The sequence below is a fragment of the Plecotus auritus genome (assembly GCF_963455305.1).
Source record: "Plecotus auritus genome assembly, chromosome: 3".
NCBI classification, from domain to species: Eukaryota; Metazoa; Chordata; class Mammalia; order Chiroptera; family Vespertilionidae; genus Plecotus; species Plecotus auritus.
The window spans coordinates 128,186,050-128,198,164 of record NC_137772.1 but is presented as its reverse complement, the minus strand read 5'-3'; the positions used below and the strand labels follow the sequence as shown (position 1 = coordinate 128,198,164).

At 41.4% G+C, this 12,115-nt stretch overlaps 1 protein-coding gene across 6 annotated transcripts in view; it reads right to left on the bottom strand.

Annotated features, from left to right (window-relative positions):
- MTMR6 (myotubularin related protein 6) overlaps positions 1–8,923 on the bottom strand; it is a 44,477-nt gene extending 35,554 nt beyond the window's left edge. For 5 of the 6 annotated variants that reach the window (XM_080659293.1, XM_080659295.1, XM_080659296.1 and 2 more), the window contains exon 1: positions 8,697–8,921. In XM_080659293.1, coding sequence (XP_080515419.1) covers positions 8,697–8,720 — 24 coding nt within the window. In that variant the 5' untranslated portion in view covers positions 8,721–8,921. Of the gene's footprint in view, positions 1–8,696 lie in introns of all 6 variants that reach the window. The other variant, XM_080659294.1, reaches the window with a different exon arrangement.
- Positions 8,924–12,115: the final 3,192 nt, after the last annotated feature.

Below are 12,115 nucleotides of genomic sequence, written 5' to 3'. Positions count from 1 at the left end.
CTGTATCCTTTGGTAGCTGAGGCAGTGCAGTACATAGTACATCTTTATTAATAGTAGACACACATGCACAAGGTTGCCACTGAAGAGTGGAATTAGAGTTGGCCAGGGATGTGCAGGAGACTACTGTTTTGAAAAAATAGTATGTCTTTCTATCCATTCCTATGTAGGTAACAAAGTTAAAATAATCATTACCAAGTTAAAAATTTTAATCCACAGCTATCGCAGTAGGTTGTAGATAGTTCCTTAAATTGTGCAGGGCTTCAAAACCAGATAGCTAACCATTATCGCATTAATTCTATACTTTTTTCCCATATATACAGGGTGTTGTGAGTACATGAAACAGAGTTTATTCTTTTATTATTATTTATTAATTATTGTGCCATTTCCATACAAACAACTGTAAACCTACTTTTGACCCACCCTGTATTTTCATTTCCCTTACTAAAATTGAAGAAAAAAGACTCATTTTGAAATTATGATTTCCAAAATAATCAATAACTACCATTTAAAAGGCTATTAGTACTCCCCCAAGAAATTTAATTTCAGAAAAAGATTTTTACTTATAACAGCACCTGTTCAAATAAATTTAAATTAAAATACTTATTTTTGTAGAAAAAAAATAGTCCATCCTGACCTTAACACCTTGAGGATTGTTCATTACCTTAGTAAATGCAAAATTCTATTCAAATCAAGAAAACATATAAAAAATCATTATATGAGTACTTCAATATGGCAATCTCTATATGGATGTGACATAATAAAATTAATCTGAAATTATCCCAAAACATTTAGTTAATACTTAAACTAAAGTTCTAGAGAAAAAAAAGATAATTTCTGAGAAAATATACTGATTATTTGGTTCTTTCCTGCAAATCTTAAAATACTTTTTTAAAATAAAAAAATAGAATGTTTTTCTTTGCTAAGATCATCAGCATACAAATTTCAAACTAAAGACTTAGCCAATTTCTGAACATATATAACTGCTGCTTCATATTTCCCCCTTTTCACTGAGAAACTGAAAGTACTTTACAGATGTCACTACAGATTTTTCCCAGTGTTTTCTTGGAAATGTCTCTAAGTCAGATATTTAAGAAGAATCTACAACTCTTGGAGGGCATGGTCATTATGGTGAGTATAGGAAATGCCAACACATTACTTTAAGGCCCATTTAGTTGAATTGTTGCCAAGTAAGGGGCTGCACTCAAAGGTACCCTAATGGTCTATATAGGAAGTTCAAATTTTAGCTGATTACAAAGGAGAAAATGAAAAAGAGAGGAAATCACACATACACAGAATCACATTCAGAAAATTCAGACACTTATCTAGCCACAAGAAGGAAAAGTGGTCTCTAGGACAAGGGACTAATGGCTTTCCTCAAAATTCTGTGACCAACAGACAACTACATGACAATGGCTAAAGAAGCAGAAAGTACGCTGTTAAGGTTTCTCTAGCCAGGCACCCATTTGAGACTCTTAGAATCATTACACACTCACAGCACTGACATCTTGCCAATAATTAGCTGTCAAAAAAAAAAAAGCATCAAGTTGTCTTCCTGAAGTGGAAGGTGGGAATCAAAAAAGCAGAGATTTTTATCTTTTTTGTTCTTGTGTCCCCAATTACTACAACAGATCATAAATCCAGGGGCATTTTACTGACCTATCTTGCTTTGCTTTCCTACTCTGCTAGACACAGTTGGCATTCAATGAATGGCTTCCTGTCTCACACAGTAATCACAAAGATTTTGCATTAGTAACTTGTCCCTGTCCCCAACTTTTAACCTTCTACTATGCTCTCTCCTTCACTCACTCACGTTGGTCTTCTTGCTAGCTCTTACCAATCAGGAATGCCCAGCGTAGGGTTTTTGCTCTTGCTGTTCCTTCCCTCTGTTGGGACTCTTCCCGATACCTCTTCCACCCATGTCAAGGTGGCTCATTCCCTCACCACTTTCAGGTCTGAACTCAAGCGTCACAATCTCCGTAAGGATATCTCTAACTACTATATTTACAACTGTCCTCCCCCACCCTACCCTGGCACTCTCCACAGCATTTACCACCATCTACCATATAATATGTATATTTGACTTATTAACTTTGTTTATTGTTCTATCTTCCCCAACTAGAAAATAAGCTTTATAAGGGCAGGGATTTTTGTCTGATTTATTCACCACCATTTCCCCAGTACCTAGAACAGTGCCTGCCCCAGGGAAGAGGAAGGAGCCGAGGAGGGAGAAGAGGAGGGGGCAAGTAAGGGGAGAGCAGAGGAAGAAGAAGCAAAGAAGGAAATTAGATAGGAAAGACTGTTCCCTGTTCTCTTCCCACCTGTGATTCACCACTTCCCATTGTATCCCAAATACTCTGGCCCTTCTCCCAGTGCTTACCCCATTTTAAGTATTCCCAGGCTCTAGCCTTCACACTCATCCACAATAGGAAATTTCATTGATTACCTAAACACTGACACCTCCCATATCTATTTATCTGGACCAGACTTTTCCCTAACTCTAAACATTCATAATCAGCTACCTACTAGAAAAAAAATCCTACCATCCAAGTTACTCTCATCTATCCTCTCCTTTCCCATTCTTACTCACACTGATCTACCTCACTATTCAAATCTCTTGATTAGGTAATTACTCTCTGAGGCAGGAGAGTGTAATGCTTACAAGAACATGACTGGTATCATAAAGACCAGGACTTAAGTCCCCAGCTCCACCTTTTCTTTAGTAGAGCTAGCTGTGGAATCACTTAATCTCTGCTAGTTTGTTTTCTCACCTGTACATTGGGATAATATTAGTAAGAGTCAAAATGACACTATTTTATTTTAAAACACAGTTACTATTTTGTGGGGAAAACATTCAGGTGTTCCTCATAATCTATTGGTTCATATTTCAAAGACAAAACAATATAATGTTCTCCTTATTCTTCATCCATTCTTAGTTTTACATCTCCTTCACTCTTTGTAACAAGTAATATATATTTGTGTACATACATGTATGATTTCATATTCTAATGACAAAAAGGGATAGCCATCTAAGACAAATCAGGCATTACTTTTGGAATAACTTAATTTGAGCCCTAATGGGGTCAGATTTTCATGGGGCATTCCATTCTTTAACAAACTCTAGGAACTAATCTTACATATAGAAGTTAGGAAAACATTCTTCCATTTCATTCTGTAAAGTTCCATTCACAAACAGCACAAATTTCAACATCAACACTTGATGCTAGCCAAAGGACTGGAGCCTGGCAGGAAAAGAAGACTGCTTAAAGAATTGTCTCTGCACATGTCACTGTTTCTTGACAAGACTATCTCATTATGGCAAAATTAGCACTCAAAGTGATAGGCATTAGCTACAATGTTCATAAGTATAGATTGGAAATGCTCTTTTAGGATTTCAAATTTGGACTTGACATCTTTACTGATGCCATACAGTTAAACCAAATGTGACCAAAACAAGATGATATATTTCTGAATTTTAGAACTAGAAAGCCATTTAATTAGTAGTCTACTAAAACACTTTTATCTGATAAATCTCTGGTTAGTAAGCAAAAACAAAACAAAACAAAAACATAAGCAATACAACAAACAGTACCACAAAAATATTATTTACTTACTAGAGGCCCGGTGCACGAATTTGTGCACGGGTGGGGTCCCTGGGCCTGGCCGGTGATCAGGGCCTATGGGGGGGCCAGCTGGCAGGGGGGATGGACCGCGGGATACTGGCCAGCCGGCTGGGGGGAGGGGCCATGGGAGGTTGGCTGTGGGAGCGCACTGACCACCAGGGGGCAGCTCCTGTGTTGAGCATCTGCCCCCTGGTGGTCAGTGCACATCATAGCAACTGGTCAACTGGTCGTTTCTGTGGTTTGGTTATTCAGTCATTAATGGTCGCTTAGGCTTTTATATATAGATGTCAAGAAAACATTCCAGGAAGATAAAGCTCTTATAAGTATTCTTAGGATTTCTTTTTTTAAAAATATTTTTTATTGATTTTTTACAGAGAGGAAGGGAGAGGGATAGAGAGTTAGAAACATCGATGAGAGAGAAACATCGATCAGCTGCCTCCTGCACACCCCCTACTGGGGATGTGCCCGCAACCAAAGTACATGCCCTTGACCAGAATCGAACCTGGGACCCTTTAGTCCACAGCCGACGCTCTATCCATTGAGCCAAAGCAGTCAGGGCAGGATTTATTTCTGAATTAATATTAATACATTTTGCTTGTTTTTACCCTTAGGTAATCCAGCAATGACTGTTATAGTGCCTTAAATCCTAGCTAGGATTTGGAAGTTTATTCAAGAGATGATGCCAGAGCAGCCTATATAAAGCCTGCCATACTGTGCAGAACACTGCCATACTTTAACAGAACTAGGTAAACAACTATATATCTGACACCCGAGCTCATGACCACCTTAATTTCATTTTTTGCTTAAACATGAAGTAAACCCCTCACAAATGACTTTTATACTTAATGAGAGGCCACACTCTTGATCATTCTGTTCATCATAAGAGAATAATAGTTTTTGATTGAAAAAAATCTATCAGATTTCTTTTGACAGAATAGAGATGGTAAGCTAGGAAAGCTTCTTTATATCTTCCATAAAGGAGTGGGAAAATGACTTAAAATGTTTGTTATGACTCCATTGCCTGTGTGTACTGAACTGTAACTTTCTCTACATTTTAAAGAGACACTAGAAAAACATTACAACAAACCAAATAAAATTTGGGCAGCAGTCATTGTGTTTGTACATGATAGAACAATTTTCAAAACCAGTTTAACCATTGAATATTTTTTTAATATATTTTATTGATTTTTTACAGAGAGAAAGGGAGAGGGATAGAGAGCTAGAAATATCAATGTGAGAGAAACATCGATCAGCTGCCTCCTGCACACCTCCCACCGGGGATGTGCCCCCAACCAAGGTACATGCCCTTCACTGGAATCGAACCTGGGACCCTTCAGTCTGAAGGCCAACGCTCTATCCACTGAGCCAAACTGGTTTCGGCAACTATGGAATATTTTTTAAAAATAATGTATTGATAATATAAAAAAGTATTAATCCTTAAAGTAAAATGCTTTTACAGATTACTTGCTATTAGAAATGACCAAGTTTTTATTAACCAGCTTAATATGCAATAAAAATTAAATAATAGTTCAAAAAAGATATTAATACATTTTTACAATTAGATTAAAACTACAGAGGCAATGGAAAAGACACTACATAGTCTTTGAAGTTAGAAAAACACTCTACACCTCCTGAGCTAATTGGGCAGATTATTTCCACTCTGTAAACCTATTTCCTCATTTGTAAATGGAAATAATGTACCCAATTGGTGGTGTTATTTTAAGAGATTAGTAATTTTTTGTTTTGTTTTGTTGTTGTTGTTAATCCTCACCCAAGGATATTTCTCCATTGATTTTTAGGGGTAGTAAAAGAGAGAAAGAAAAAATAAATTAAAAAAAAATTTTTTTTAATTAAAAAAAAAAAAAAAGAGAGAAAGACAGAGAGAACCAGGGTCCAGGCCAGGAAGGAGCCTGCAATCGAGGTATGTACCCTTGACTGGAATCAAAGCCGGGACCAAGCCAAACTGACTAGAGCAAGATTAGTGATAATTTTGTATAAATTACCTTATTTGTGATATTATAAATATTGTGAAATGATAGTGTATAATTGGCTATATTGGCATATAATTACTACTCTTTGAATACTGTTGACTCTTGAACAACATGGGTTTGAACTGTGTGGGTCCACTTATACATGGATTTTTTAAAAATATATTTTTATTGATTTCAAAGAAGGGAGTGGGAGAGATAGAAACATCAATGATGAGAGAGAATCATTGATTGACTACCTCCTGCATGCCCCCACACTGGGGATAGAGCCTGCAACCCGGGCATGTGCTCTGACCTGGAATCAAACTGTGACCTCCTAGTTCATAGGCTGATGCTCAACCACTGAACCACACCAGCCGGGCATGGATTTTTTTTTTTTTTTTCAATAAACACATGCACTGTTTTCAATCCGTGGTTGGGAGGTCACATATGCGGAAGGCCAACTGTATGCACTGATTTATGCCATTTTATATCCACAGATTTTTATATCTTTGGGGGTGCAATGTGGGAAGGTGCCTAGAACCAATCCCCATTGGATACTATTTGGAGGAGTCAAAAATTATAAACAGATTTTCAACTGCACAGGGGTCAGCACCCTTAACCCCTGCCTTGTTCAAGGGTCAACTGTATAGCTGTCTGAACAACATAGAAAGAATCACTAGTTATATAGTAATATTCCACAGTCAATTCTTGATCGTAATGACTAAACTACATAGAGTTCAAAACAGCTAAATAAACTTAAAGCAATTCATTTTTAGCTTGAAATACAATTATTTCTGCAGCAAATTAACGATGTCCCAGTGAAGGCTATGAATAATAGAAACAAAAAGTTGGCTATGTTTAAATCTATCTTTATAACTTATAAAGTTATTTATAATTATAACTTAAGAAACTATAATACTCCACCCAACAATTATCAGAATACATTATGAAGTCCATGTCTTTTCTACTCACTCTTGTATACCTAGTGTCTGTACAGTGCCTGGCACATAACAAGTACCTAGCAAATATCTGTTTAATTGCAATCCACATACAGCCACTTAAGATTATTACAGGGTACTTAGTAGTGGTCCAATGCTAGAAAAATAACCCAAAGTAATAAAGGAGCACACTTGAGAAGTAATTTTAATAGAAAATTAGTCAGAAACCTTTCAGTCCTTAAAAAAGTCATAAAAGGACCTTAACTAAACCACCAGCATGGACCCATTGTGAAAATGTAAGACTAAATCAGAAAATTAAAGACCATCAACTGGTAAAGAGGAACACTAGACCAAGTAAAGTCACCAGCAATAAACAACAAAATAAGAAGAGTTACAACTATACAAATAAAAACTAAAATATACATTCATCATTAATTTAAAGCAGGTCTTAAAATCAGCCAAGGGGTCCTAGATTTTCCAACTTCCTGTTCACTCTTACAAATCACCTATTGTTTTGTTATTGTGTGCTGTAGCAAGCCTTATGAAAGATGCAAAGATGAGGTTCAACCTGGTACAGAAGGAAGTCATGTGCACACAGATACTATCTAATATATGTCTGGAACCCTGAAACCAGGACAAGAACCTGATCTGATGCCTACTCTAGTCCTTTCCACCTCTACATCATCTACTTGTTTGGTTATTTACTTACTCTTCTATTTTCAAATTTTAAGTGCCAGCCACTTGAATTCTAGTTTTAGTTCATTTAGTTCCTTTATCTTTCATCTCTTAAAAAAAAAGAAATATTTAAAGGGAGTTAGTTTTTAGATTTTCAATTTTATTAGATACTAGAGGCGCAGTGCACAAATTCGTGCACGGTGGGGTCGGGCCAGCAGCTCGGATCAGGCCAGGCTGGTGGGGGGGGGGGGGGCCGTGGGGCTTTAGCAGGAGGTTGGCTGGCCAGCCCCGCCCCCCATTGGAGTGGGGGGAGCCGATGGGAGGGTGGGGCCAGCCCCCTGGTAAACTCCCTTTGGAGGGGACAATTTGCATATTAGCCTTTTATTGTATAGGATAGTATATGCAATGTTAAAAACAAGTTCTAATAAAAATCCATGTACAGCTTTAAAAGGTTTGTCAAACATTTTAATGACATCTCAAATTCTCCACTGAACAAAGGAAGATGATATATTTCTGCCACAAGGATGAGCAGCAATTAACTGGTTTCAGCAAAATGGGGACAGTTAAGATTCACAGTGAGTTGTCCTCTTCCCAGAGATCTTAAAATCAAGTTGTTCAATTCTTCTGATCTCTATATTTTCTCCCTCCCAAAGTTAAGTCTAACTTAAATATTGTTGGTAAAATAATTTGGTAATATTTTTATGTCATTTCCTTCGGTTTTAACATTTGTAACGGAATCAGAAGAATACGTGTTGGTGAAAGGCCCAAAAAATGCCATTTACACACAAAAATTAAGCATGGGATTTAATAAGCTCAGTTGCATAACAATTCCATCAGACACTTTAAAATATGGAGTAATATTTCTCCCTTCTCTGTAACTCCTCCACTGAGTTATTGACTCTAAAGACATTAAAGTTTGAACACAGAGACGGAAACACCAAATTTAAATGACTGGAGACCGAGACCCGACAGCGAGGCGGGGCCGAGTGCTGATCTCAGCTTCTTCAAAACTTGCATCAAGAATCAGTGAGACACGAGACAATTAACCGTGAATAAGGAAAAGCTCATACGACATCAAAACGTTCCTTTGTAGACCCACCGGCTTTCGGGACTCTACGGCCAAGGCCTCGCAGCTAAAACAGCCCCAATTTTGCCAAGAAAGTGCTGAGAGGGCGGCGACAAATTTTCGGGGACTGAACCCCAAGCAGCCCAATCATCGCACCTCAACTGGACTGACAAGCGAGACTGTACTCCGCGGGTACAGGAGGCCTCCACCCAGCCCCCTGGCCCAAACTCCCCCTGCCCCTCCCAGACAGGCCGGCCCCGGACCCTTAGGCTGGGGGCCAGGCCCCGCCCGACGGGTCCTCAGCCCTCGTCAGGCCAGCCGAGCTCTCCGCCTCCTCCGCCTCTCCCCCTCCACCACCCCCCACCCCCCACCCCCCACCCCCAGTCAGACCCGGCCGGTGGCAAACGGATCTCCCGCGCCCTACTACCTTGGTCGTACGGATATGCTCCATGCCGAGGAGACGTCGGCCTGCGGGCCGCCTCACAGGCGTACCATGAGGCGAGAGAACCTGGTTGGCGGCGGCGACGGCGACCCAGACCCAGCAGGAACCAGTTCAGCTGGGGAGTGCCGAGGCCCGCAGCCCGCCCCCGCCAAGCCCGCCGCGCAGGCGCAGCCGGCCAGCGCCGTCTCCTAGAAACACTTCCCCAAACCGGCGGCCGAGGGGCGTGGGCGGGTGTAACGGAGCATCGGCAAAAGAGAGCGGCGCCGGCTTCTTCCGGGGCCGCCGCAGATGCTACAGTGCCCCCTACCAGTGGAGGGCTCACCAACCTGACGGAAGGCGGCCCTCTGTTGGGAAGCTGGCAGAGGACCAGGAGAGCTGGCTGTGGAGGGGGTCCCCTGAGGACTCTACTCTTAAGAATGAATCCTGTGGACATGCTGTGAAAAGAGAATTTGGTGGCTGAGGGCAGATGTCCCTGAAGTCCATCACCCTACCAGCGGACAGCACCAAATGTCAATGCTTTCTCTTCACTTGGAGCTGCAATTCTACTCATAAGAATCTAATCTAAGGAAATAATCAGATATATTTAGTTTAGTCTTATTTGAAACATCAAAACCCCCCATACTCTGAAATAACATAAATATAAAAAGCCAAAGTGAAAGGCGACAAATATTTACTTGAGGTCAGAAAAGGAATAGCTATCCAGGAAGCACTGATTCAGGGAGAAACCTGAATTAGTCTAACAATTAGGAGACAAAGGCAAGGGATATTTACGAGAAAGAAAAGGGAAACAATTATATTAATGGAAGGAAGGCATATCTATTGGTGCAGATAAGCTAATATAGTGAGACTAATTCTAAACAATGTTTTCAATTTTCAGTCTGGTAGCTATCAGTCAGTAGAAATAATATCTGCTTTCTTGTTTGAGATGCAATGTTGTATTATGCCCAGTCAAAACGTTAGTTTACCCTGTTTTAACATTCCAAAGCTTTGAGGCATAAGATCTGCATGCATTCCTTCCTAATATTTAATATTAATTTTTACACTGTTTAAAAAACCAGGGGGTGAGGGCATGAGTGGGGGGGCAATGGGAGGATAAGGGCACATATGTAATACCTTAATCAGTAAAGAAAAAAAAGTTATTAGGGGTATTGGGAAATAAATACTTTTTCTCTTAAAAAAACAACAACACTTAGGCCCTGTCCCTGTAACTCAGTTGGTTAGAGCATTGTCCCCATATGCCATGGTTGTGGGTTCTATCTCCAGTCAGGGTACATAAAGGAAGCAACCAATCCTCCTATATAATAAAAGAGTAATATGCAAATTAACCATCACTCCGCTACACCCACAAAGCCATGCCCACAAGCCACGCCCACCAGCCAATCAAGAGTGAATATGCAAATAAACCCAACCAAGATGGCTACGGCCACAGAGAGCAGGAGGGAGGCTTGGGTTTCCCCGGCAATGGAGGAAGCCAAGCTTTCCACCAGCCCTTGCCGGCCTAGGCCTCCACTCAAGGCTACAAAATTTCAATGATAGAAGATACATAAACCCAAACAGAAATGGCGGCAGCCATGGAGCTGGAAAGAGCAGGAGGCTAGGGTTGCCCCTGGTAATGGAGGAAGCCAAGCTTTCCGCACACCCTGGCCAGTCCAGGCCTTGCTTAAGGCTACAAAGTTTCAATTATAGAAGATACATAAATTCCCCCAAAAATGGCTGCCGCCACGGAGCAAGCAGAAGTCTTGGCTCCGCTCCAGGCTACAAAGTTTCAATTGTAGAAGATAAATAAACCCCAGATACCAGGGCCTCTGCTTGGGTCAACAGGGGGCGTGGTCAGCCTGCAAACCACCACAGGCCCCTCACCCAGGCCACCTCACGCCCCAAGGGAACCCCCACCCTGATCCAGGACACCCTTCAGGGCAAACCAGCTGGCCCCCACCCGTGCACCAGGCCTCTATCCTATCTAATAAAAGAGTAATATGCAGATTGACCATCACTCCAACACACAAGATGGCTGCTCCCATGTGGTCAAAGGTCCTGCCCCCATGTGGACACAAGATGGCCACCACAAGATGGCCAGCAGGGGAGGGCAGTTGGGAGGGACCAGGCCTGCAAGGGAGGGCAGTTTGGGGGACCCAGGCCTGCAGGGGAGGGCAGTTAGGGGTGACCAGGCCTGCAGGGGAGGGCAGTTAGGGGAAAACAGGCTGGCAGGGCAACAGGCATCAATCAGGCTGGCAGGGGAGTGGTTAGGGCAGGGGTAGGCAAACTTTTTGACTCGAGGGCCACAATGGGTTCTTAAACTGGACCGGAGGGCTGGAACAAAAGCATGGATGGAGTGTTTGTGTGAACTAATATAAATTCAAAGTAAAGGAGCGGAGGGGAGAGCAAGAGAACCCTCCGCTCTTTCGGCTCCGCAGGCCGGATAGAACAGCCGAACAGGCTGAATCCGGCCCGCGGGCCGTAGTTTGCCCACGGCTGGGTTACAGGGTGATCAGGCTGTCAGGCAGTAGCAGTTAGGGGCAATCAGGAAGGCAGGCAGGCGAGCAGTTGGGAGCCAGCAGTCCTGGATTGTGAGAGGGATGTCCGACTGCCCGTTTAGGCCCGATCCCACTGATTCAGATAAGTTTGGATCCACTGGGATCAGGCCTAAACGGGCAGTCGGACATCCCTCGAGGGGTCCCAGATTGGAGAGGGTGCAGGCTGGGCTGAGGGACAGGCCTAAACGGGCAGTCGGACATCCCTCGAGGGGTCCCAGATTGGAGAGGGTGCAGGCTGGGCTGAGGGACACCCCCCTCCCCCATGCACGAATTTCGTGCACCGGGCCTCTAGTGAATACATAAATAAATGAAACAACAAATAGATGTTTCTCTTTCTCAATCAATAAAAAAATTTTAAATCTACTTAATTTCCCTACAAAATGCACAAGAGATGTCTAATGCCATGATTGTCATATGAGAAAACATTTTATATTTTAAATGTTGATGCTTTTAGAATTATGTTTACTGTTTACCAGCTAATGGGATATTATAAAAACAATCACATTTCCTAATCTGGGTGCTTCTCAAATATATAAGTCATTAAAAGAGCAAGGACATTTCACTTGATTATATTTCTCAACTTTTATTTTTAGGTATATTATTACAGAAGATGAAGGCTATGATCAGAATTATTTTTGAAATCAAAACTATCTGAAATCAAATCGCATTTCTGCCACTTACTAGCTGTATGAATTTAGTAAAGTTACTTAATTTTTCTAACTGTTGGTTTTCTTTTTCTTTTTCTTTTTCTTTTTTTCACACATCAGCCTTTATTGTGAGCAGCAGGCGGGACACCTCCAGCAACAGCAAAAAAATTAATTTACAAAAGCAGGGATTCAGTGCAGCTGCCTGGTTGGAGCCCATGGGAGC